The sequence below is a fragment of the Ochotona princeps genome, chromosome 28, assembly GCF_030435755.1.
Source record: "Ochotona princeps isolate mOchPri1 chromosome 28, mOchPri1.hap1, whole genome shotgun sequence".
Classification (NCBI taxonomy): Eukaryota; Metazoa; Chordata; class Mammalia; order Lagomorpha; family Ochotonidae; genus Ochotona; species Ochotona princeps.
In genome coordinates this window covers 10841844-10868985 of record NC_080859.1, presented here as the reverse complement: position 1 = coordinate 10868985, position 27142 = coordinate 10841844, and the positions used below count along the sequence as shown (strand labels likewise).

At 37.9% G+C, this 27142-nt stretch overlaps 1 protein-coding gene across 12 annotated transcripts in view; it reads left to right on the top strand.

Annotated features, from left to right (window-relative positions):
* Positions 1–27142, top strand: part of MCTP1 (multiple C2 and transmembrane domain containing 1) — a 425601-nt gene that overhangs the window by 216296 nt on the left and 182163 nt on the right. For 5 of the 12 annotated variants that reach the window (XM_058656259.1, XM_058656254.1, XM_058656256.1 and 2 more), the window contains exons 6-10: positions 2933–2971; positions 11844–11903; positions 15916–15978; positions 21633–21803; positions 25813–25943. In XM_058656259.1, coding sequence (XP_058512242.1) covers positions 2933–2971; positions 11844–11903; positions 15916–15978; positions 21633–21803; positions 25813–25943 — 464 coding nt within the window. The remainder of the gene's footprint in view (positions 1–2932; positions 2972–11843; positions 11904–15915; positions 15979–21632; positions 21804–25812; positions 25944–27142) is intronic. The other 7 variants (XM_058656260.1, XM_058656255.1, XM_058656261.1 and 4 more) reach the window with 5 other exon arrangements.

The following is a 27142-nucleotide window of genomic DNA, read 5'->3' as shown; positions in this document are numbered from 1 at the left end:
TGTCTTTGCTCTGTTCACTGCATGTCCTGTTTGTGAACTGTGAAAATGTGCAATGCTTCTGTTTGTGTTCTGTCTATGGCATTTGAGTGTGACAGCGTGTTTGAGTTCTTTCTGGCTCTCTTTCTAGCAGAGTTCAATCCACAGCTTTCTTCATTGGAGAATTTGTGAAATAAAAGTGAGTTAATTTGTATTACACACTCTCTTAGATAACCTAGACCTACAAATTGCTAGACTATGGTTAAGAACTAGAAAAGTCACAGAAAAATAGGCATTAATTCTATGTGGCTTTTAATTATTTTGTAAATATGTACTTGAATATTGTTTAATTCTTATATTTCTCACGATTATTAAATAACCAGCAAATGTCCACCTACAGAGGTTGAATATGCATGTTTTATAAGGAATACTAAGTAGTATCTAGTCATTACGTAGGGTTTTTTTGGTATGTACAATAACTATATCATTGCCTTGAAGTTTGCAACAACAAAAGATGAAAGTAAAAAAAATGAATCTGTATTTTAGGATCTTTTAAAAATAATCCCTGCTGCTATTCTATCACAGGCCATATTTTATGCATTTTATTTCTTTTGTTGATTTCAAGTCAGAGTTAGCTGCTAGTGAGGAATTTACATCATAGTATACTAGTACCATCAGACTATGTACTGACACTCTCAAACCTCGTGCACGTGTTTCTCAGCTGAAATTAAAATCATTCAGCGTAAACAAAACTTTTACTCTTCTAGAATTTTCTTCATCTCTTTTGTTTAAGCTTCCATAATCTTTCTAACATGCCTCATAGTGAAGATATCAATATTAATAATACATTAAAATTTAGATTATTTTAAAATTTTTTACTATTTGCAGCTTATTCATTCTACCTTAACCCAGCTATTGTTTTTAAAAAGGCAGGGAGTAGAGCCTTGATGATGGCATGTTTTGACCCCATTGCTTAGCCATTGGATTTGGCTCCAAAAGGGGAAATTTTGTTTAAAAATCTAGGATCATTGAATCACTGAATCCAGTAATAGATTTTAGATACTGAATTGGGAAATGAGCAAACTGGTTCTTGGAACTGCCCAATCTTTCACATTATACTTAAGGGAAATCACTGACATTCTGCTGGTATCAATTTCTCAGTATGAAGAAGAAAACCATAGAGCCTGCTGATAAAACAAACCTTGAGAGCAGAAGCCTCGGTCTCTGCTTTGTCTTATGTGTGGAAGATTGATCGTATGTAGGGCTCTGAGCCAGGGCCATGACCTTGAGCAGTATTGAATCCTTGTGCTGTGGGCTAGTGTTGCCCTTCTGTTCTTCCTAACCCCCTTTCTCAGACCATCACCACCTTCATAGAGTATAAGTTTGTAACATTTTATATGTTAGGGGAAGATGATATAGCCCCATGAGTTAACGAATTTTGCTCTTTTGTTTGTTTATCTGAATTGACTTGAAGTGTTATCCTCAGAACTACTGTCTCTGTCAGTTGAAATTGTGTGTCCAGAGCAAGTTGACTGTGATGTACCAGTGAAACAATTGGTTTCCAGTTGTCTCTGGGTGACGATGGAGCAAGTGGTGTTGATGTTGATAACTGATTTAATATCAACCACGCACATGCATTACAAGTCCGGTAGATGTCCACCCCTATCACTCCATGGAAGAATGTTGCTTCAAAAGGAGTTGACATTAGTACTCAGAAAACATGCAAGTGTTTCTTAGTAGCATTTGATAGCGATGGTTTGCAAATCCCTGGTTGTGTTTGGGGGAGAAAAATTATATACAGGGAGGAATTAATGTAGCTTAGGAATTGCATTTCGGTTCCATGTTTTTGCCAATATTTAACAAGGGACATATAAAGGAATTATTATTTATAGAAAGAAGGGATGTTAAGTTTTTAAGTTTTCCTAATTACAATCGTCTGCATAACTCTATTCTCTTAGTTTAAATCAGTGACTGCTTTTATCATTTCATTTAATGCCTTAGAATTATTTTTTCATGTGTGTTTTTGTAATCTATAAGCAGTGTCTGGAATGGTCCATCTTGATAGGGATTTTTGCTGAAAAGGGTGCAATGGTTAGAGGCATCTGTGAATCTGCTAGATACACAACCTTGACCACCATTGCTGTCATCCATAATCTTTGCTCCACATAGTCATGATTCTATGCCTCATCTGCCTTTAAAGATGGTGGTAAAATGAAGACTAGATTAAGAGGTTAATCAGGAAGCTTAACGCCTTATTGTTCCCTTAGGAATTTTTTTAAGGCGAAATGAAGAAGCAAGCTCCCATTTGGCCTTTGCATTTTACTTTATATGGGAAACTGTGATCTCATTCCACATCACAAATCTCTAGAAACTGGCTTACAACTCCTGACCAACTGTACATCTTAATGACACAAGCAAATTAAAAAAAATGTTTTAGCCAGAGACTCAACTGGGAGTTATACAAATAGCCACTATCACCACACGTAGCATTTTTCTCAACGCAGAGAAGACCCTGGAAGCTGGGGTGGTTCTAGGATTCTGCCAAAGAAATAGGCTTTGAACGCATTTGAAAAGCAAAAACTGTTGCATATCATGTGATGCCTTATACATCCTCGGCAAATACTGCCAAAATAAATAGTAGTAAACCACGAGACTGTTCTTTTCCAGTCAATAGTTAGGCTATTTGAAAAAATTCTGTTTCATGCAAAAGCTACTGCCCTATTGTTTTGTATTTAAAACAAAAGTAAGTGAACTCTCACCAGAAAGACTGAATGTTACAGGTACTCATTAATTGTGTATGCACGGACAACAGTTTTTGTCTTGTGTAGTTGTTGCTGGAAAACTGTATGCTGTTTTAAAGGCCTAATAGATGTTGCATTTCCTCTAAAAAAACCAATCGGCTGCCCTGTTCTGTGGTTGAATGAAAGATAATGAAAATGCTTTATTTCATTTGCAGACAATGCTAATGAGGAAGAGTTGGAAAAGATCAAGTAAGGTAATTCCCAGCATGTGATCTTTCAGCTTTCCTTGTTGGGAAGAACAATCAATCGCTTTCCCAAATCTCTCTCATACCTCCTCAAACTGTACCTGCAGGGGCTCATCCCTTTTCGATTGCTCTTTTTGTTTATCCTCATACACTTTAAGCAAACCATGCAATGCTTTTGGAGTGAGTAGAAATCACCCTGATCAACAGCATCCGAATCATCCTCACGCTAATCCCTGCTCACTTCTCAACATCCTTTTTCAGCATCCGGTCTCTGTTTTGTGTACAACAGGGTCTAGAAAATCACTTTGCTGAAGGAGTAGGATAGTGAGCCAGGCCAGGAGGGACAACTCCAGATGGAAGGGAAACCCATGCAACTTTCTGTTTTGTTCACAGAAAGTTGAATGTGAGGTTTTTCTAAACTCAAAAATCCCTCTAATGCTACCTCTTTGAAGAATACTTGCCCTGCGCTGCCTCTCAGTTCACGAAATACGTGAATCTTGGCAGTGGGAGGATTTGCTGTTCTTATGACTTCCTAAACCCTTGCATCTACACTTGTAAGATGGGTAAGTTATAAAGAAAGCTTTGATTTTTGTTCAGTGGTGGTCTACCCCACTTTTAGACACAGAAAAATGTCAAGAAGAAACTGAAATATACTTCAAAATAGATCAAAGAGGTTTTATTGATAAAAAAAATCTTGCTGGCTCAAATTTCTACTTTAAAAGTCAGTATTCTTTTTAAATTGTGACTAATTTTTTTAGACCCTGGGACATGCCAATCTTTTTTCTTCCATTCTGATTGAATCATGCTATTACTTAAGTTCTTTGATTTTATCCTCTTTATTACTGTGATTTAAGAAAAAATATACTTACATTAAAATGCTTTTCTGTGTTTGTGATAATGGCTTAATCTGTTTTTCTTAGTAAAGTGGTCACTCAATTATTACACCATTAGTAATGAAAAGATACCTCAAAATAGATCAAGGCCTCATTAATAATCACTTTTATCATTTCAATAACATAAGCACATCTTCAAGAGTTGTTGAATGTTGCTAATTCTGTATACACTGTGATTTTAGCTAAATAAAATTTCAAACTTTAAATATGTATAGTGTAAATACTTGTATTACTTTTTCTTGTATGTTACAAATAGTGTTGTTAAAAGCATATGTATTTTATATTTTATGTAATTTGATGTTTCTCATCCTATTTGTTTTTAAAGTAACAGTATGTTAAGAGGTAGAAGTCATCTATCTTTCATATGTGCTTAATTTTTAATATTAGAGCAAGAGATTACATAGTAGTCAGTATTAATGAGTTTGGTCCATTTTTATTGGAGCATTCAAAAAGAACAGAAATTAAGATTTTTCTTTTAAAATATGCTTTTGATTTAAATTTATATTTCAGTTTAATGGTAAAATATATAAAAATCAATGCACATATCTGCTTTCAGCCTACCAAAAGATTGAATGCATAGCCTCCACTGTTTTAGAAAGAATTGATTGTCAGAATTACAGTTGAGAGAGAGAGAGAGAGAGGTCTTCCATCCGCTAGATCATTCTACGGATAGCTACTATGGCTGGGGTTGGCCCAGACTAAAGCCAAGGAGCCTGGAAATCCAGTCAGGTCTCCCACATGAATAGCAGGGACCCAGGCACTTGTTCCATCCACCACTGCTTTCTCAGGCAGATTTGCGAGAAGCTGGATCAGAAGTGGAGCGGGGCATCTGGGACCCATTGGAGCTGCCAGCCTTGCAAATGGTGACTGAACTTGATGCACCACAGTGCCAGTCACTCCATTATTTACATAGCTACAGGTCTTGAAGTTTTTCTGTGTTGTTAATCATTCAGCTATGCATTCAGTCTAGTCTGTTTTTACAGCTTGCCACAGAATTCCTATATGTAGCTCAGCACTGATTTAAGTGTGTTATGGATAATATTTCATTCATGTGGCTCTGGGATTTTAGCTAAAAGAGTTTTCAATTTTGTAAAGTTTAATGAGGGTACAGAATTGCTGAGTTCACTCATTTTTTTTTTGTGATAATGTTCTGAATACTTACTCATTCACCAAAGTGCCCTAAAATATTTGTGTGTATTTATCTATATTCATGTCACATGACACAGGATTAAACTCACAATCCGCGAACAGCTTAGCATTTTCATCACTTCCTGGTTCACCATCCCTCTGTGTTGTTAGGTGGAATCTGCACTGAATGCTTTCCTTTGGCAAATTGTGTTTCCTGGGATTCTAAGGGAGAAGTCACTAGATCCGGTCGTTCCCTAAATTTTACTATATCATATCTTGCATGAAAATGCACCCCTTTTGTAAATCACTCTCCTGAAAGATGCTTGACTGAGAAAGGAGTTTCCTCTTTTGTTTTTGGAAAGAGGGTGTAATTGTTAATTTGTATGACACTTGAGTTATGTTACAGTTGATATATCTGTGATCACAAAGGTGCATTTTAGTATAAACACCTACACTTTTCTTCCTTGGAATCTTGACTTATAAGAATGGAGTCTCCTGTATTATGATGGCGGGTTTTCTAATAGGCAGCCTAGTCTTTTGAGGGTCAATGGCATACCCTGAAACTGAGATGTGTTAACTTTGCCGCAAAGACTTAGAATGGTATACTACTGTTACTGAATCTTTTCAGTACAGAGGTTTTACTCCTGTGCTCAGGTTCTTGCAGAAGGTTCTTCCAGAGGGACAAAAGTCAAATTGATGTTATGTGCTTATTGTACATGTCTCCCTTCCATACATGGAATGTCCCACTACCTAAATTATCTGCTTGTCATATCCATCATCTTGAATTTCAGGGAAGAGGTTCCTTATCCATATTTTGGTGCCTATGCTTTTGTCAATTGTGGATGCTCACAGTGGGAATACTATATTGTGACACTCACCTAAGTTGGGGTTACATATACTGTTGAAATCAAGAGAATATCATGTGTGAGGACCAGGTGATCATGGTGGCTGTTCAGGATCAATTATATATTATTTGGATCAAATGCATTAGCCTTTCATAACCAGTAGGTGAAAAGTGTAGAGAGAAATCCTTACCCTTGCCTCGTGAAAAGCAAGAATATATAAAATAGGTGCTGTGTTATCATGGTGCACAAGGGCAGCCATGACATGGTTATAAATTCAACAATAGCTTCTCTTCCATGCAGTGTAATGTCTTCAACACTCATTCTGGTTTTCTAAGCTTACCCCCTCCATCATGCACATTTTAAAGTATGCCTCACACTCAGCTGTGCCACAAGATTGTTATTTTAAGAAGAAAGACAGTGATGTCTCCCTAAACTTGGACAACTGGATAATTATCCCGGTCAAAGAGTTACATTTATGTGACAAAATGTGTTTTGGCAGAGAAGTGATAATGCTTTGAGTTATTGCAGTGTTTTATTCTTCAGAGGAAACTTTTCATTGATAATTTATTATATGGTTTAAATTATTCAGGGAAGTTTTATAAGCTCAAAAGAGAAGATTTCTATGTATCTGTGAATAGATTTTGAAGGGTCAAACCAAACATGGGAAAAAATGAAATAATTGGATCTGTCCAATGATAAGGTGTTATGATTTCATACTACTTTGAGTGTGTGTCTAGCTTTAATGAAAAAGTATGTTTATCAGTGGATAAGAATGAAATGATAATGAACTTATGTGCTTTCACTAAATGAATTACATGAGAAAACTATTGTGAAACTGTAAACATGGGGCAGCTCCCATCCACAATAACTGTTTAGAATTATTTTCTTTAACAGGAGCTCATCATTTGCATAATATGATATGGATCACTGACGATGTCTCATTATCAAAACTGTTATTACTTGAGAGCTTATGTCTTTTTGTGATACGCCTTCTTATAAAGATTTCATTGTTACCACTTATTCTAGCTTTAATGAACTATAAAACATTTTATTTCTTGGTTGAGTTAAGCAATTTTTAATAAGACGTTTGGCAAGGATAACATTAATTTAAACAAGAGTTCTTTCAACAAGTCTGCAGGGCGTAGTCAAACCTGACACCTTGGATGACATGTTAAAAATGCATCAGTGAAAACCTGTAAATCCCTTCATTTAAGTAACAGTGGAGAAACAGATTAACACATTTTTGAAGATCTCACACAGCCAGTAAGAATAATGAAAAAAAGTTATTTAACAATTATCAAGTCCTTGCTAGTGAAACCTCACATCCTGCTCAAGAATAGGTGACTTTTTTCAGCTATAATAAGCGAACACTTTACTGGTCGACCAAAATGAGCAAAAGAACCTTGGCTAACAATAAGCTTTCATGTTTTTGATGGAGAAAATTCAATTTAATTTAAAAATCCTTATTTTGCTCTTCCCTGTGTACCTAAATCCCTGTTCGTTTGGAAGCACTGTAAAGTCATTGTCATAATTAACACTCCTGAGATTCCAGAATTCAATAACAAACCACAAAAAGCAATTCTAGGATGTGTATGTTTTGACTCCAGGAAACCAAACTACTGAAATTTCTAGTAGGTTATTTACAACATAGATATAATCATAGTGCCAGTTAATATTTGATTATTCTACAAAATATATCAAACTATAATTAAATTTCATAGTGAGATGATATGTTCTTGCTGTTGTCAGAATATTTAACCAAGGGCAGAAATATCATACATTTTTATGTGCTATCATTCATAACTTCAGGGATTTACTATAACAATGGCATTGCATTTATTTGCCCTTGTTGAGTATTTTAAATGGCACAGATGCTTCTGAGAGCACATCCGGGTGAGTTGGCACAAAGGACAAAATGTCATCTCGCACCCAGGGCAGATTCCTCAAAGTCTGTGTCCTTGGCTATGATGCTTACTAGTTGATTGCTGCTTGGACTTCACCTGGCTGCCATGTGTCAGAAGTGACCAAAGACCCTCCCTGGGCTGATCCAGGGGGACTCCAGCATAATACACCCATGGACAGGTTCTAACATGTGACATTTTAACTCTAAATAAATAATAAGGCAGACAATGGTTAGAAAGGTAGACAGGTGCTTGATTAGGTAGACATTAAATGGAGTATGAGAGCATTATTTTTTTATTCTTGCATTAGTATACCGCCAAATGTCTGCAGTTGAAGCAATTCTTAATTTTGTGAAATTTTGCTTCCAAGGGCCTGGTTGATATAACTGTGGATAGGCCTGCTTGATATTCATGAATCAACTTCACTGGTAGGATGGAATCTCCAGGAACCACAGGTTTAGTGAACAGTGAATACAGTCTGGCCAGAAAGCTTTATGTAAATGATTTACTTACACACTTCATCACTTTTTACTCCCATCATTGCGCAAGATAGCACTGACCAAAAGAAATCCTAGTCTTATAAATGAGGATGGCTAGCTGACTTAACTCTTGATTCTCAGTTTTGGCAATTTCAATGTATTGTGCATACTACGAGTGCATGTATAAAAATCTACACATGTTGGTTTTAAAATATCAGTAAACATGTAGTGGCTAATCATTACTAATTTTATAGAGAAGGCTGGAAGACAACATATTCGTTTGTTTTAGTTTTGTTTCCCTGAGGAAAAAAGTTGCCTTGTAGATTTTTGAATCTTAAATATAGTTAACTTTTAGAGCATAGTTAAATGTTTCTCATTCTGTTGGATTTTTAACGATAAAATTAGACCTGAACCTGATGCACTTGGTTGGTGTTAACCACTTTAGTAAATGAAGAGACTCAGAAATAATTCAACAGGTCATTATTGTGAATAACTTTCATCATTTTCCTTTATCACTTGGATGCCTCTAGCTTGTGTTCTGTTTCCCTTTGTTGTAACTTTTTGATTTTATCACTTCTGCAAGGATACCTTCCCTTGCATAGCCTCGTTCTTCATGAAGACTGAAGTGAAACTAAATATTTACAATTGCTCTAGAATTCATGAATAGGTCATGCTGGTTTTCTTTCTCTGCATAATGAAATCAGCATGCGTAATTAGAATGCCAGGTGTTTTGTTATCTTGTTCCTGTTATTAGAAACTCCAGTGATTGGAAGGTCTTAGCTGACCTGTTGTTTATTTCATACCCAGGCAGAGCAATAAGTGGCACAAGGGCCCACAAGAAAATTAAATTGTTTCATTTAAAATAAAGACCTATATTTATGCGAGAATGTAAGTTATAAAGTGAAATTGTTGATGATGATTAACAGAAGTAATTTAATATTGCATAAAAGTACACCCTAGGGACTTCAGTGGACTCAGTGTAGCTAATATCTTTGTTGCTCACATGTTGAATAGAGATGCATAAGTCCTAAATCTCCATCGTTAAAACTCCCACCCCACTCCCAAAATTCATCAATCTCTTTTTAAATACCAGACACACAATGAGGTCAGTACTGTCTGCTTTTTTCTGAGGAAAGTGGGAAAGGATGACATTGGTACAGTTTCAGCATTAATCACCTTAGACCAGGGGAAAATTTAATAAATTAATACTTTGGTCAGTGAGGATCTCGTTTGCTAAACAGTAATGTTCAATGTAGAACCAATAACCTTCACCTCCATCAAAGTTGCATTTGCACATTTACATCAGGATAAATTTCACAGTTATGTAATTTGTCATTGACTCAAATCATATAGAGAGAAACTATGTAAGACTTTGGTAGTACATTTTATATGATATTTTAACCATTTCTAGACATGTTGCTAAGTATACTGATTAATTAAAATAATTGGAAATCAAAGTGAAGAAAATTAAGTATTGAAAAGGTTTTTGTGCTTGTTCTTTGGGATGGAAAAATAACATAGCATCCAAAATAAAAAAAACTGCAATTACTTGATATAAGGTTTGTGCCCCAATGTCCAAAGACAAGTGTATTTTTCTAGAGAATATTTTCATCAGCTTGGAAATTGAAGTGGTGGTGTGCAAAATATAGGGGATGAAAGACGTAAGTGGAAATATAGATCAGTTGTTATTCTACAGTGATGGTAAAACAGTGCCTTAAGTGTGCTCCGTTTCTTGACGATCTCCTGGCATGAGTCATCTATGTGGCTAAAATCAGTCCTAACCAAGAACTTGGGGGGAAATGTTACTGGTTTTATTAAAGAATAGATTTCCCCAAGGGGGGATAAAAGGCTGCACAGGTAGAATTGCATAAAGTTACATTGCTCAAAATGCTAAACATCCTAAAGTATTTTGGTCTATTATTCTTTTCTAATATTTTTTATACCATGTTTGGAAAGAAAATATACCCCAGCCAAATGTCAATCCAACTGTCTGCTGTCTATGGAGCATTAGGCATCTCACAGGTTCACAACCTTCTCAGATATTAAGACAAAATGCATAGCACAGTTGACACTGTTGCATCATAGCTTCCTCTTTATATAAGCGTCAGAGATTCATGCCTTTCCATAACTGTGATCAGTTTCCCATGTTATAAGTGAAACCCAGAGACAAAATGAAAACATTTAAAGTTCTAAGGAAGTATGTCATTTAAAAGGTCTGTTGAAAAATGGGTGTGCTACCCATTGGTTCCAGTGGAAGACAAGGCTGGAAACAGAACCAACCCAGCAATTGCAGTCGCTAGCTGATTGGGGTGATGGACTGTACCGGACCCAGTACTTGCAAGTACATGTAAGAATCTGGTCTGGGATCACCTCAGATTAAGTTTCTTTTGGGATCTCCCCAATCGAACTGCCAGACTCAGAACCCTAACCATGAAGAGAAGTGCAGGTTCCACGTTCTGCCATGGAGTGCAAGTGCCAGAGCCAAGCCTCCTAAGAGGCTCGGACAGAGCAGTGGAGAACATAACCAGCTGCACATGGAGGATATGGCAGTCTATTGGAACCTGCAGAGGATACCTGGCACCACAACAGAGGACAGAACAAATCAATCAACTACCCCAGCCATGTGTTGGCAGTGAAAAACTGGGCAAACGAAGACTCTAAGGTGAACTATGTCAATCAGTGGATTCTGCAGCGACCTCATTGTGCTTGGAATGGCGAGATTGGCAGCAATTCATAACTGTTGAACTATCAAAACCATTGAGCAAGACCTTCTGAGCATGCCCCACATCAGGGACCTGGGATGGGTGGGAGACTGGGTGGGGCTTCTCCCTTTCTCTCCCCCTTTACCCAAGAGACAGAAAAAAATGTGGAAATAATAGTCTTACCCACTTTCCTGTAGCCCTTGAACCTTTGTGTCCTAATTAACCATGTAAAGATTGTCAAAAATAAAGGAAAAAAATGAAAAAAGGGTCTTTCTCACCTACTGAATACAAGTTGATTTCACTTTATCAAATTTAAGGAATAAAATATTCACGTGTATTCCACTGCCTTATATACAGCCTATAATCTCTCCTTTGCAGTATTCATGTCTTTTAAAATTGTTTTTAGAAGGCTTGACTCATTTAAATTATACAATTTTGTAATATTTTAGTGTAGAATATTGCCTCATAAAATTAGGAAATCATTTTGCAGTGAATTAAGCCAACTTTGACCTGATGAAAGTTTTTAATCTAAAAATTCTACCTTTTTTAAAAAATGGATGGAGGCCTATGATTAACACACTTATTTCTATAAGGGATAGATAAATCTAAAGTTATGTTTAAGTAGTTCTGTTTCCTGTAATGAAACATCAGATGCTGAGACATGCTAAGCAATAACTAAAAACAAAATAAAAAGAGGTACTTTAAAAAAATAACACAAACAATACTCTCTAAACTTCACTATCCCTAATATAGATGAACAGGAAAAATCTATTCAAGGGAAACAATTTTTACTTTCTATCTATCTAAAGTATCATTGGCATATGTAATTTTTGGTTTTTATTTTGCTTTAATTTTATTTGTTTGTCCTGATTTAGAATTCTAAGTATTCTCAAAAACATCCCAAAGTTTGGCTAAATATTTGTTTGTTTCTAGGAGCTCTCAGAAAATGAAGTGATTGGATCTTATTTCTCTGTGAAGTCTTTCTTTTGGAGGGTAACGTTTAAATTCTTTATGTTAATATTTCACAAATGTTGGTTCTGGATAGTGGCTTTAAAAGGTGAATGTGAATCAGGAATTATGCTGTTAAAAACAGGCTCCCAGAGTGACGTATTCATTTATTGTCTTTGTTAATTTTTATGGCTCATCATCCATGTGACTGGCTCTTCCTTCTTCACCTGTCGCATTCATTGATGTGTTTAGCATATTCCTTTGGTCAGTTCTTCCTGGGACCAGGTTTATTCCAAATGCTTAATTCTGTTCAAATAATGTGATGGGATTGAGGGATGACCCGCTCAGGTTCTTTTTTCCTTCATGAAGTGGGATCATTTTCCTTCCATTTCTGTCGGAGGAAAACACAATTATTTGTGTTACACCAACCTTACTTGAAGTATCTGTCAGTATGATATAATTGATATGATTAACTCTGCTCTGGATTTAAAGAAGAAAAAATGAAAAGTTCCCTAAGCATTGGCTTTCAACGCCATTACAATGTGATTTGCTCTTTGGTGACTTAAACATGATAAGCTCTGTCATCCTCTCTTTTCTTTGCTCCAACACTGTGCACAGCATGATTAGTTACTAACATGCTTTGTCCTGTAAGAACATCTTTCTTTCTTTGAAAATCCACACATCACACATGCACATAGCGGTAGATGTTGCAATAAAAATACTATATTTTTACAGCTTTGCATTTTTCCTTTCTTGGCTCTCAAATTTCTCGAGAGTGGAAACTACCTTTTGTCCTTAGAATTTTGCAGAGCAATAAGTACAAGATTAGTCATTGGGGTACTGTAAAGCGCATCTCCTCATCACCCTTTTCTGACACATTTGTTGTGGCACCACTGAATGCTTCATTCATAAATGTTATCTCTTCCTTTCCTTCTATTCTCTTAGCCTTTAACTGCCAAAGGAGCAGGAATTCTGACATATCCACGAATTGTTACTGAACACACAGGATGACTGCTTTTGATTTGTTCCATAATATTCCATTGCAGGTGGCTTTTACAACATTGCTTTTCACTTTTTTCTCAAGACCTACCAGGACTGTGATTTTTTCAGATCCCTTGTCTTAGGACCCACCACGTAAGCAGCATGTAGGGCTATTGGATGTTGAGCCTGAAAACAATGAAGTGCCTATGAAACAGTCTGTTTAAAGTCATAATTTCACTAATGACTTAACTTCTCATTAAAGTGTGGTCATCTTAACATCCTTGCTTTTTCACAGCCTTCCCCATTGAGTGACCATCTAGTCTCTGCAATTAACTAAACCATCTTACAAGTACATTTTACTGTATTAAAGAGAAAATGTAATGTGTGAAGGTACAAAAAGCTAGGCTAGGCCAAGGTAACTCATATAAAGTTGAAGAAAAGGATCATAAAACAGAAAAAATTGGAGTTATTCAGTCCACCACCTTGTGGTAGAGTCAGGCAAAAGTGTGGTTGAAAAAAAGGGTTGAAGACAGTTTACTGACTAAAACAAGAACGTGACTGTGCTAAAGCACTTGCATTTTGAACAAATCAACTATTATATGACATGAAAAGTTATTACATTAGTTCCATATTTAGGTATGGAAACAAGACAAAAAATCTTGTAAATTTTTTTTAACATCATAAGAGGTTTTCTTTGCAAAAGTTACCTTTTCATGCAAGTCAGTTATGCACCTGCACCCAAGAGCTTGACTGTGGAAGCATTTCCAAACAGTGATGAATCTATTTAAGAAAGTCAACCGTGCAATTAATATTTCCTGTGTCAAACACATGTGTAACTTGCAATCATGGGACTCCAAAAAAAGTCTTTGTAAATCAAACTCAGTATAATTATTTCTTTTCTACGCCATTAATAGAAAATTTTAGAATATTTTAGCAAGCCAACAAGATTACAACATATATGATGACTTTACTAGTTTCATTTTGAGCAAACAGTAGAAGTTTGTGCTTGGTCAGCCACAAAAGCTAAAATCTCATACTTAAATACAAATGACTTCTTGCACCATAAATGATACTAGGAAGTCATTGAAATTAAAACTCAAAGCAAAAAACCAGGAGCATGTCTTTGAAGATTAAAGTGTCAGTGGAATACCTAAGAAAGAACAGATCGAAACTGTCTTACTAGATGAAGACTGTTGGGCAGAGGCCGGACAAAGCCCCAGGACAGCTTTGGGAAAAGGCAATCCTGCCTCAAGAAAATGACGCCTGCTGAACGGATTTGCTGTAAAGATTTCATCATCCTGGGGCCTTTCACTGGAATCAACTGTGCAGGCAAAGGGAAGGACAGAACATGTCTGTGCCTGGGATTGAGTTAATAATTGCCCCGCACTCTAGCCCTGGCAGCACAATGCAGTCATTCCAGGCGGTCATTATCTCTTCTTTGTCATGTCCGCTGGATCATTTGATTAAATGAAAGCATGTGGCCTCCTGTGCTGACAATGGAGGAGACAGCTCTCCCCACACGGGGCTTATTGTAAACACAGAAGCGATGTCTCACCTCCATTTCAGTGTGTAGGTGTCATTTGGCATGAGTGGGTTGTGTACAGGTAATGAAAACCAAGGTGGTCAAAGCCAAGGATTATTTGTTCATACCACAGAGATGACTGCCACCAATATGTTCCTTTAGTCACTTGTGAAATCCAAATATGTGTTTTTTTCTTGGTTTTGATCTATTTTTAAGTCAGAATCCAAAATAATAGGACAAGTCCTATTGCTACTTATCTGGTTTTTAGGGAATAAGTAAAGTTCTTAACTAGAATTGGAATATAGAAGTATTCTCATTATGTGCTTGAGGCTACAATTTCGCCGGTTTTAAGCAGACAATAGACTATAATTTATTCTATGACACAGTTAATTCTCATATGTTTTACTGAGTAGCATATGCTAAGATTATTACCGTCTGCCTGCTGTGGCTTCCTTGAAGCTCCTAATTAGCCTTTCTTCATAATCTATAAAATATTGCATCTAAATGGAAGACATAGCATTTTGAAAAATTCTGTACCGGTTTTTCTTCTTTATTGTATCATGAACTTCTTGAGCTATGTCCCCAAAATGAGATCTCGTGGGAGAAATCATGGCTTAGGTATCAGCAGCCCCAAGTTCCAAAGTCAGCCGTGCCCATCTCTATCCTTTTGACTAGAGGCTTGTCCTCTCTGTGCTCTGTTTCTCCTTTGCCTGGACAATGATACACCTGTCATGAGAAGTACAAAAATTGCAGCACCTCTTAACTGTTGGATGCATTTCTGTTTTTGTGTTGATCTAACCCCTCTCTCGATTGACCTCATCCTCAACTCCTTGTTGATATTGTTAGGGCTGATACCTCTCCTCCCATCACAGTACTGTTGTTTAAAAACTTGTAGCTACTCTCCAACTCCTTTCATTTATACCATCAGTTCCACCATCTTAATTTGCTTCCAGGATTTCTTGTCCAGCTGTATCATTGTTCATTCATCTCTCGCTGCTCTGTTGCTGTTGGTTTTACTAATAGTAGGATTTGGGGTGGGGGTTGCTTTGGTTCGCAAAGACAGAAAAGAAGTCTTGTATGGGATGAAGTTTTTCTATTATTACGTCCATCTCTATCCCACAGATAGATGCAAGGTTAGCAAGGTCATACTTGCTGGCTCTGGTCCATGTAATACTTATTCTTTTCAAGCATTAGCAGAATTTTGGCCCCAGGGGAAAATAACTCCAAAAAGTTTTGAAGCCCTGTTTCTTTTCTCTAACACATCAATCTACTAACCTAAAGGCACCTGAGCAGTTTCTACCACATGTAACCTCTGAGCTTTTTTTCTTGACCACCGCAATGTTGTTTTCCTAAGAGACAGAACTATATAGAATTGCATGGGCACTTATCCTTACTGTGCTAGAAAGAGATCTTCTGAGACGTGTGAGAAGCAAGTATCTGTTTTGTCCAGTTCTGGGCTTTGAAAGAGAAATTGTAAATGCTGATTAAAACTTGGGAGGGTTAAGAGTGGGGCAAAGCTTTTCTGGACAGCTCTGATGGTTCATTTCCATCCAGACACGTGGCAGGCCTGCATCCCGAGTCTTGGGCTTCTGCAGAGCAGAGCTTCCGTGCACACAAGTAAGTGCCACCGCTCGTTTCCTGTACCTTTGTGGGGCTTGCGTGAGCTGTCAGCTCTCAGAACTAACACTGCCCTGACGTAAACACCCCGATCCTCTGCATCTGTTCCATACATATGAGCGGGAATTGTGTTCAAGGTTTTGTTGTTTTGTTTTGCTTTCTTTTCTTGAAAGAAATTATGGAAGTCAACTAATCTACTCTTTAGAGTTCCAGCTTACTACTTCTAAAATCTTACTAAGAACTCATGCTGTTGACTAACTGATTTCCAACTTTGCAATTAATGTTGTTACCTGGTGGTTTGCTTTTCTTCCTTAATTTGGCACATGGAAGAACTTTTCCAATTTGGCAAATGGTGGTGCCTTTGGTGGGTCTGAGGGTCACGTGGGTAGATGTTGAGATGAACATGAGGCTTGACCTTTCAAGAACTGACTCCAAGCCTGGAAGGCCGACGCAGCATCAACAAATGGACCACTAAAATGACCACTTTGAAAGTTCACAACTCCGTGTGTTACTTTTTTCCTTTTGCAGACTTGAATCTTTGCTTTGAACCTGAGTTGTATTTTATTTTTCTTGTTCTTCTCCCTTTCACCCTTCTGAAAAAGCTCTAATATAATCAATACCTGCTTGAAAACCTAACTTCAATAACTAATACAACTAATACTAAACATACCATGCTACTCTGTTGAGAAGCATTTTTGATTGATTAGTTATTCCTTGCCCTTTAGGTACTCAATAAGTGATGTTTTGCTGATTGATCATCAACCCTTCAAGAAATATGTGTTATTAAGATGCATTCTATGACTTAAAATTATAAAGGAAGAAAGTTAAATGGACCTTGTCTTAGTTGTCCTGAGGGCCTCTAATGCTTTTATGTGCTGCAGATAGCTAGACTGCAGTGTTTTCCCGAATACTGTAGAAGGAATTTACGGCAGAAATATTGTCTGTGCCAGAAGGTGGGAAGTGTTAGTGATTCTGACAGTAGGTGTTGGGACATAGTGGGAGAGCAGAGCCAGGACACTGTACATGCATTCTTTCATGGAGGTATTCTCACACTGGGACAGGCATCACAGCCATCTGAAGAGCTGGTGCAACCAGCATGCAGGCTCCATCCTATAGTTCCTGATGTGGTTAGACTGGGATGGATTCAAAGAATATGAAATTCTAGCAAGTTCCCAGAAGGGATACTCGTCTGTGGGCCACTCATTGAGAAATTACCTCTACAGCAGAAGGAAACCTTTTTAAACAGGCAAACAAATGACTGAGAAAGCATCACAGTTGGGAGTCTTCAGAGTTTGCATAAATGTGGAATTTAGTTCAATACCACTCCTACAGTAAGTTCCCTAAAACCTTAGTTTTCCGGATAGGTCAATTTGATAAATGACCATCTTAGGCAAGCTTAGTTTCCACTTATCACGGTTTTTATCTTTTTCCAAAACAAACCCAAGCTCTCCCAAAGAAATGTATACAAGAAATGAGAAATTTTAAGATTTATTTAATTATCTGAAAGAGTTTCAGAAAGACTGATATGACCTCTGCAATTCTAATTTTGGCTATCCACTGCCCTCTGAGGGGATTACATGCAGCTGGACCAGACTGAAGCTAGGAGCCAGGAGCACCTTCCAGGTATCCCATGTGGGTAGTAGCCACTGCCACTGCTTTTCCTGGGCTATTAGCTGGGAGCTGGATCAAACGTGGAGCAGCCAGGACATGAATCATTGCCCATATGTAATGCCAGCATTGTAGGCAGAGGCTTTACACACTGTGCCACAACACTTACCCCAGAAGAGCGTTCATGATACACTTGGAACCCTATAGTACAGTCTTCTAAATGTCTTTTTAAAATATGCTTCTCAAAAAAAATTTTAACATAAAAGACATTTATTTTTAATCGAAAGGCAGATATACAGAAAGAAGGAGAGACAGAAAGATTGTAGGTTTGCAGTCTCACTGCCCAAGTGGCCACAACAGCCAGAGCTGAGCCAATCTGAAGCCAGAAGCCAAGGGCTTCTTTAAGTCTCCTATGCAGGTGCAGGGTCCCAAGGCTTTGGGCAATCCTCTGCCGCTTTCCCAGGCCACAAGCAGGGAGCTGGATGGGAAGTGGGGCTTCCAGGACACGAACCAGTGCCCCAATGGGATACCAATGCCACAGAGTAGGGATTAGCCTGTTGAGCCACTGTGCCAATCCCCTACAATACAGTCTTAAAAATCAAAATCACTGAGTGCCAGAGAAAACAGCCATCAAAAGCCAGACAGCCAGAAACTCCTAAAAAAATGTGAGCCATTATTTCTAAGTCCCTCTCTTTTCTTGTTTCATGACTGTGCAGTCAATCAATAAAACCCACAATTAAACTAGAGTTTCCTTTAAGGAAATTGTAATTTTGAAGGCAGAGATTTAAGAAAGAAAAAAAAATCACTTAAAAAAACCTGATTGGTACATCTTCGCAACTCTTGTTTTTCCAGATTTCTGTGGTTTTCTCCTAGATTCCAATACTCATTTTCCCTGTCCTTGCAAAGAAATAATCTGCTGCCTCCTTCTGCTTAACCTTCAACACTGTTTTGGAATGTTCATTTAAGTTACTGAAAAGCTTGTGCCAGAGTTGGGGTTCAAAAGAGAGAAAGAGAACCAATATAGTAGATGCATAGAGACATGATAGGGGACTTAACAGGGAAGGGGCTTCCTCCATTACGGCAGTTGAGAAATCACACAACAGGTGTGACCCTGTAGGCCACAGACCCTGGAATGCTGGCAACATGGCTCCGTCCATATGTGAAACTTCAGAATGGGACAGCCAAGGATGTCACTCTCAGTCAGGGGCCCACGGCCTGAGCACCTGCCAAGAGAGTGCCGGGGTAAATCTGGAGTGCAAAGGCCAGCAAACCTGCAGTTCTGACATCTTGGGCAGGAGACCAGCATGTCCCAGCTTCCCTGGGATAGATCCATTCAGGCTTTCTGTGTGTTTTCTGGCAGAGAGTTGGGGCCCATATACATGAGGCCAGGCTACCGTACCTGGTCTGCTCAGACTCACATGCTCCTCTCACTTGAAAGATGCACCCAGAATAATATTTATCCAGGTGTCTAAGTGCAATTCCGTCCCATCCGGTGGACATTTCATACTATGAACCATCAGAATTTTATAACGACTAATGACAGTAAGCACTCTGTGAAGTTCATTTTATTTCTGTGAATGTTTGAAGGATCCCAGGGATAGCATTCTTTCCTATCACTCTGAGTCAAGTTTGTGCTGTTACCTAAAAGACAGAGAGCAAGCAAGGCTTACAGACATGGCTCTACTCAAGAACCAACCTAAGAGTACTCACTGATCATGTACTCCCACATTTAGGGAATATTTATTGTTCTCAGTTTTGTGGTACATAAATAATTCTCTTGTAATCTGAAAACAGTTTTCTACTAACATGGCAGAAGTTCCGACAGTCTCCCCCAAAATTTATTATTGCTGCTGGTCTAAGTATTGGGTATAGCATCCTTCCTCTAAGGAATTCATGAAAAATAGCCTGTAGCTGCAACAAGCTGAGCCCTTGTAAATGTAATTGTATGTCCTCACACACAAGACAGCTTGGGGTGGTTGCATGAATTACCATGAAGGAAAATCTGCACTGGAATGCCATTTCACCTGTAATCGGTATGCTTGCCTGGAGAAGACCCTGTGGCAGCATGCCATGTAAATCACCAGGGCCTTTAAATCAACAAGAGAGTCTATACCCTCAACACCTACTTTTGGAGAAGCTCAGAAATCAAGGCCAGAAATAGTGAAGTTCTAGTTCCATGCCCACCATTGGTGAGTCTGGGCACTCTAAGCCTTAGATCCCTCATCAGTGAAGTGTGGTTAAGAGCCCTTGCCTTCCTGCTTCGTAAGGTTTTAGTGGAAACCAAATGATCCTAAAGCTCACTATAAATGGGCAGTTTTTAACACATTGGTCGTTGCTAAGATGATCATCCTTGCTTTGCATGGTATTGCTTTCCCTTCTTTTCCTCCTTTGCCACTTATATCCCATAACAGAAATGTCAGATGGATGATCCGGCCTGATTGTCCAGCATCTGCTGCTCCAGGCAGTGTCAACAGCTGTACAAGCAAGGGAATCAGTCACCCAAGCACTCACAGACTGAAATGGCTTGCTGCATTTTCTAATCTTAAAACATTAACTCTCTGAACCAAAATGAAAACAAAAACCTTGACCACCCCGATGCAACAGGTTCTAGATAGTTGTTAATCTTTGTTCAAATAAAATCCATTCTAGAAAGTCAGTGCTTGTATAGGCAACAGATGGATTAGATTGTCATTGAAGTGGGCATGGAATCTGATGGTATTGTGGGTACCCCCACAAACCCCTCACTGTTAGGTGGAACGCAGTCACACACTTGAGCTCACAGAGAAGTGTGGAGACCAAGTCCTATGTTGACATTCATGAGCCTGAACTCCCAGCAATATATTCAAGACTTCCTTTTCAACAAGGCACAAGGGAAATATGCAAAGCTATTTAGAAACAATCCAATTGGAATGTTCAAATATTAAAAATATTACTTTTTAAAGAGTCTAGTTTTCATTTTCCGTGAAAAAATATCCTGGAAGGCATGAGTTTTTGATGATGATGAATAAAATGCCTATGGAATTGATACGAAATGGAAGAGGGTCAGTAGTTAAACTGAGAGGATGATAGACCTGAAATATAGGCTCTTTATAATGTTAACTAGAAGGGGTTAGGTAGAAAAGCAGCATCTCATAATTTAGAATTATGCTACCTCAGGATTGAGGGTTTCTTCATGAAATGCCTGTAAGTAGAAAGAACATTTTTTTTTTGTAAGGAAAATGGTAATTTTATAGCATTGGTTGGTTGAATATTTAATTATTTTCTCTGGCTTGTTCATATAATATTTGGTTCAAAGACATAATGTGACCATCTCCAGTAGACATACTTTTTAGAATTCCTATTTTGCTCACAGTCTTTAATATTGTGATTTAGAATTGAGCATAGTAAAAATCACTTAAAAATGATCAGATTCTGAAATGAATGGAAGTAAATCCAGAAACATACTTGCCAATATAAATCAGATATGTAATTTTAAAAAAAATCTAAAATATTTGTGATGCGTGTTTCAGACATAAGGAAGACATCTTAGGTTGGCATAATGATCTTGTTTCCTGTTCTGTAACACTTAAATAGTTTTCTTCTGAGCAAAACTTCAGCTTTCAAATAACATGGCAAAAAGTTTTTAAAGTACCCAAACAAATTGCAAGTGTTCTTACAACTAAAAACCACCTGTAAAGTCCATTTGTAACAAGAAAAAGATAGATCTTCAGAAACCGTTAATGTTGAAATATCACAATATAAAACCTTTGGGATTTATAATTATATGTTGACAAAGATGTATTTGACACTCAGAATAACTTGATTTTTTGAAGTATATATGTCTTACAATATTAAAAATTAATATTCTTTGAGCACTCTCTAGAATACAAAAATATATCATGAGATAGTTTTATAGTTTAACAATTTTATAATTAGTACGTAATACTCCATCAATTTTTTAAAAAATTTTAACCATCTATATTAAAAAAAAATCTAAAACAAGGGAAAGTTTATGAGATATTTGGATTTCAAGTACAACAATCTAATTCAGTTTCCCTTGACCAAAGTTTCAGACCCAAAGTTTACGTCTGTCAGACCTACACAGAAAATCGCACCTGTGGAGAGGGATCGTCAGCATCACCTTGATTGAGGGGCGAGACCTGAAGGCCATGGACTCCAACGGGCTGAGCGATCCTTATGTCAAGTTCCGTCTTGGACATCAAAAGTACAAGAGCAAGGTAGCCCTCTATTATCTTGTGTATGCTTGTCGCTGTTGCAGGACACCAGCTGATGAATGGCCAATCTCACGGGGCTGAAAGCATCAGACACTTTCTCAAATGCTTAACACAACTTCTGAACACAGTGGCAGACCAGACTGACAACTACATTACATTTCTTCCTTGATGTGCCAGGTGACCTTGGATAAACTTCTTAACTTCTCTCTCAGTGTTTTCAGCTGTAACACACACACACACACACACACACACACACACAAACATGGTAAGACTTATCTCTTAGTGTACCTGTGCAGATGTTTAAAAAGAACAAGAAGCAATCACCTGTAAGGAGCGTAGTGGGTGCCTGCATGTGAAGAGCTTAATGAGTACTGACCAATGTGACAATGACAACAGGTACTGGTATCAGTCCTGAAAATACCTGAAAATTTCCCATCACGTGCCCAGAGTCTTCACACATTATTCTAGTTCACTTGACCCAACCTGAATGGCTGCAGTGCAGTATCCAAGTTTTTTAAATTGATGTTGGAAGCAAAGGGTCAAATTCCTGCTGCTACAACAAGGGACGTACTGAAGGACAAGTTATTTTGTCTTTCCAGGCCCTGATTTCTCTATCTGTAAAACTACTCACAACTGAAAGAATGTCAACTAACAAAGTTATGGAGGAGATTTAATGGATATATGTTATTCATGTAAAAACTTAAGAAGAGTGCCTCGCCCATTGTGGGCACTCAACAAGTGGTGTTGACTAAGAAGAGTAGCAGCAGTTAGGGCAGATAATGATCATTACATCAGTAGTAATCAGGTGTTGCTTAGCATGAATTTAGACGTTGTAGCCCATGACGTAGCAAGGCTATAGAGGATGGATGGATGGATGAATAGATACATGCATACATAGATACATGACTGGACGATCGAGTGTACTGCTCCTAGGGCTAGAATGAATGATACAGCGTGAGATGAAATCAAATGCAAGGAAAAATCATACAATCAAGAGGTCATTGTAAACACGAAGTATGGGAGATCCTGGGCTGCAACACAGCATACTGTTGGACAGTAAACTTGTTTTGTAAGCATAAAATGTATAAGCTAATGGTTAAAAAAAAAAAAGATTATAGTCAATACGTATGTCAGTAAAGTAGTCCTTCCCTGGCAAGGTAGCAGGTTTGCTTCCATCAGCACCACCACAAGCACTGGAGTGCTGCATTGAGCTACAGCATAGCACAAAGTCATAGGAATTTCAGTTCCATTGAAATCACATGGGACCACAGTTGTATTTGCACTGTATCCTTGATCAAAATGTTCTTACGTTATACAGTGCATGACTGCATCATATTATTATTATACTGTATTATTACAGTATAATTATACTGTTGGTTTAATTAATAAAATTAGTAAAGGCCATGATATTGATAGCTGTTTTTTGGGAGCATCCAGCTATGTTAGTATAGTGTTAATGCAGCATTCAACCATGACCTCTATGCTGGTATAATTGGTGTGTAGAGTCAACTGATCCTGAACATTGCAAACTAAAGATCACGTTTCACTTTGATGGGACTTCCTTCCCCTTGGTGTCGATGACATATATCCTTGGTGTCATTGTCCTGGATTTTGATGAGCAACCTGCCAAGATCCCTCCTGGTGCAAGAAGTTTATATGCTTGCTTCAGAAAGTCAGAAATACCCCAGAGCTGACTGCTTAACCCACAGTGAGTCCTGCTGACAGGCTGATTTCTAACATCATGGAGTTGCCAGTGCAAAGGGACGGCTTCATTTCTCTCCAGAACAAAATTTTGCAGGGAAGACAATCCTAAAAAAAGAAACTGGATAAGTTCATTGGCTTATAGCCAGATAAAGAAGACCAACTACACCCCAAAAGTACCATCACAGTTCATCTGAGCCCCGTTATAAGACAAATGAATTATCAAAGCATTCATCCAGGGCCACATGTGTGGGCTGAAGACATTTTAAAGTAGCTACAGATTCCAAAAATAGGTACCATGACCACTTCTAGGTTGTCCTTTCTCAAATAACATCATTTCCATATTCTGGTAGGCTTAAAACATTACTTATTTTTATAGTTGTGCTCTTTAGGAATAAAATATGGAGCTCAGCTATGGAGATGTGCCTCTCTCTGCTCTTCTTGCCATGATCTATTACTGATTAACTTCAGTTTATGAACTTTAAAAATTGTGATTCATTTTCATTACCTTTGCACATAACATACTTCACTGCTTCCAAACTCTTTACTTCTGAATGTCTGTCAGTCTTACATTAAAGAGAGGAGACTAGTGTATGTCCTCCAGCTAAAAGGAAAGAGCAGGGGAACAAACAGGAATGTTGTTTAAGCCAGTGGTGACTAGGATTTTAAACAGCTCAATAGAAGTCGCTTTGTTGATTGAGTCTACTCAGTTTCTTATCTGAGTTCTTAGTTAAAAAGTGCGCTTCTGGGGCCCAGCGCAATAGCGTAGTGGTTAAAGTCCTCGCCTTGCGTGTGCTGGGATCCCATATGGGTGCCGGTTCAAATCCTGGCAGCCCCGCTTCCCATCCAGCTCCCTGCTTGTGGCCTGGGAAGGCAGCTGAGGACGGCCCAAAGCCTTGGGACCCTGCACCCGCATGGGAGACCCAGAAGAAGCTCCTGGCTTTGGATTGGCTCAGCTCCAGCCGTTGCGACTGCTTGGGGAGTAAACCATCGGACGGAAGATCGTCCTCTCTGTCTCTCCATCTCTCTATATATCCACCTTTCCAATAAAAATAAATCTTTTTTTTAAAGTGCACTTCTCTTGTGCATACAACATGAAAGATATATATGAGCTGCTTCAAGAACTTCAGGGAGGCTGAAATAAAAATCTTTTGAGTACAAAAAAATTGAAATCTATGTATTTGAGAGAGATCAAAAACTCAGGGAAAATGTATATTATCAAATTTATATGGGGCTGTGGGTGTTTGGCACAGCATGTAAGACATGACTTGGGACACTCACACATGTTCATTCCAGAGTATCTGGATTGGAGTCTTGGCTTCACTTCCAATTCTACCTTTTTACTAATGTGCACTCTGGGAAACAAGAAGTGCTTCAAGCTCTTGGGTGCCGTAGCCCATGTGAGAGAATCCAATTGAGTTCCAGGCTCCTTCCTTCATTCTTGTCCAACCTCAGAAAAAAAGGTGCATGGATTTCGAATTTTTGCACCAAAATAAATTTATATTTTGATTCTGTTTTCCATGAACTATAAAAATGTGTATATACATGTTCCCATATACATGTTCCCATATAATATGTAAAAAATACCTCATATATGTGTGTGTATGTTTGTATACATATATCTGTATACACTCACATATCTGTATTCACTTATTAGGGCACAAAGATCATTTTGCATGTGTGAGGGAACAGTCCTGGATCCTAAAAAATACTGAGCGTTCGTGGCTCTTTGAAACACCCAGTCTCATTCCCTCTCTGTATGTAACAAGGTTGGTCTGATGGTGTTGACATTCCAAGGTAGAAACCCTTGACTTCATTTGTCTTTTTCCTCCCACTCTCTTGGAATTGCCTGATCTCTTTTTCTTGTACTGAGCTCAGGATTCCAGTGTGTGTGGAAATTAAAGATAAAAAGGAAAGTCCAGGAATCCTCGTGTTCCTTTAGGATGAGGTAACCGAGAACAAGACCTTTACAGTGGTTGTATAGAATAAATGCTGGCATCTGACTGAGCCATTTAATTTCTAGAATGCTTCTCTTTTTTATGTAATTCACATGTTTGTAACCTGTTTAAGATTGTCAAGAGGTGTCTTCTGGTTTACAGGTCACATCCCTTAGCATCTACTCAGGTTTTCAATAACAAAGGTTGTAGAGGTCCAATTATTTCTGTATTATCCCCATTATTTCTGGATTCTTGTTCAAATGGACATGTACATTCTTTTCCAGGTTAGTGTCTAAAGTTTTATTGGGAGTGTTAAGTCAAATGCTTTAGTAATTTTACTATTGGAAAAGCAATCATGACTTTGGGTTTTCCAGATTATGCCAAAAACTTTGAATCCTCAGTGGAGAGAACAATTTGATTTTCATCTCTATGAGGAGAGAGGAGGAATCATTGATATCACAGCCTGGGACAAGGATGCTGGAAAAAGGGACGATTTCATTGGCAGGTTGGTGTCCTGGGTCATTTTTGGTTCACTCTGGAGAGTCTGAGTTTTGTTAAAAAGAATGTTTATTTATACTTTGTCATAAATGACCTTTGCCTGTCTTGCCACAGTAAAGCAAGGCTTGGCTAAACTGAAAAGCAGATTTGAAGACTGACCAGTAGGTGGCAGTTTTGACCAGTTGTTGGAGACAAGTCCTCCCAAGTCTTATTTCTAGAAATTTTCCCCAGATGTTGGAAACATGGTGCACAAAAGTTATGGGAGTTGAGAAGGAGGAATTTCATCTGATATGAGATGCTTAGTGGAACAAAGGGCATATTCAGGCTCTACAGTGATCTCAGACCATATTTATTTTCACAAAGCGTATTGTGACCATGAAATACATTATTTCTTACAACTCCCTACAAGGAAGGGAATCTTTATAATCTTTTGGGAGTTCATAAATCTGTAAAAGAGTTCCTGTGAGTTAGCAAAAGGAGCGCGTTAAGTGGGGCAGATGCATATACATCTGAAAACGCAATTAAGAAAGAAGTATTTCTAACGTGACATTTCTTCACCAAGTCAAGCTCATTTTTGTAGGATAACTTGAATCAGAATTTTCCTATTTTAAAGCTGATTTTTAAAATGTATTTTTGGAAAATTGGGTGTGTGCATTGGTAACAGAATACTTTGAGAACAGCCAGTAAATAACAAGATAAAAGAAATTATACAGTAAGTTTAAGAGTACTTATTGATTGTGGCTCACGTGAATTCCAAGTCCTTAAGTGTATACTCTGACGAAAATGCATATGTATTAACAATAAAGGAATTTTACTCTTAAAAAGTAAGAATAGGAATCCAAGCCAATGTATGTGCTTGCTGGTTTAAGGTTTTGCCATATGTTTTGAGCAGTCATTTTCATCATAGGATTCTAAAGTAAAAGGTTGACAATTAGTTAGTTTCTGTTAATCTTTCCTATTTTGCTTATAAAATGGAATTTGAAAAAACACTATAATCAATGTTATATTCTAATTGAGTCCTTTTTAAAGTACAGGCCTTCTTTGCATATCTTTCCCTCGAGTGAGCACTGTTTTCAGGGTTTTCTTTAGGCTTTGTTATGTTCTGTTTGGGGATTACTACTAGGAAGTAGCAATGCACATCTGTTAACACACTGGACACATTCCTCTGTGATTGTGTGTTCATGATCCTGTCTCCTTTAATAGGCT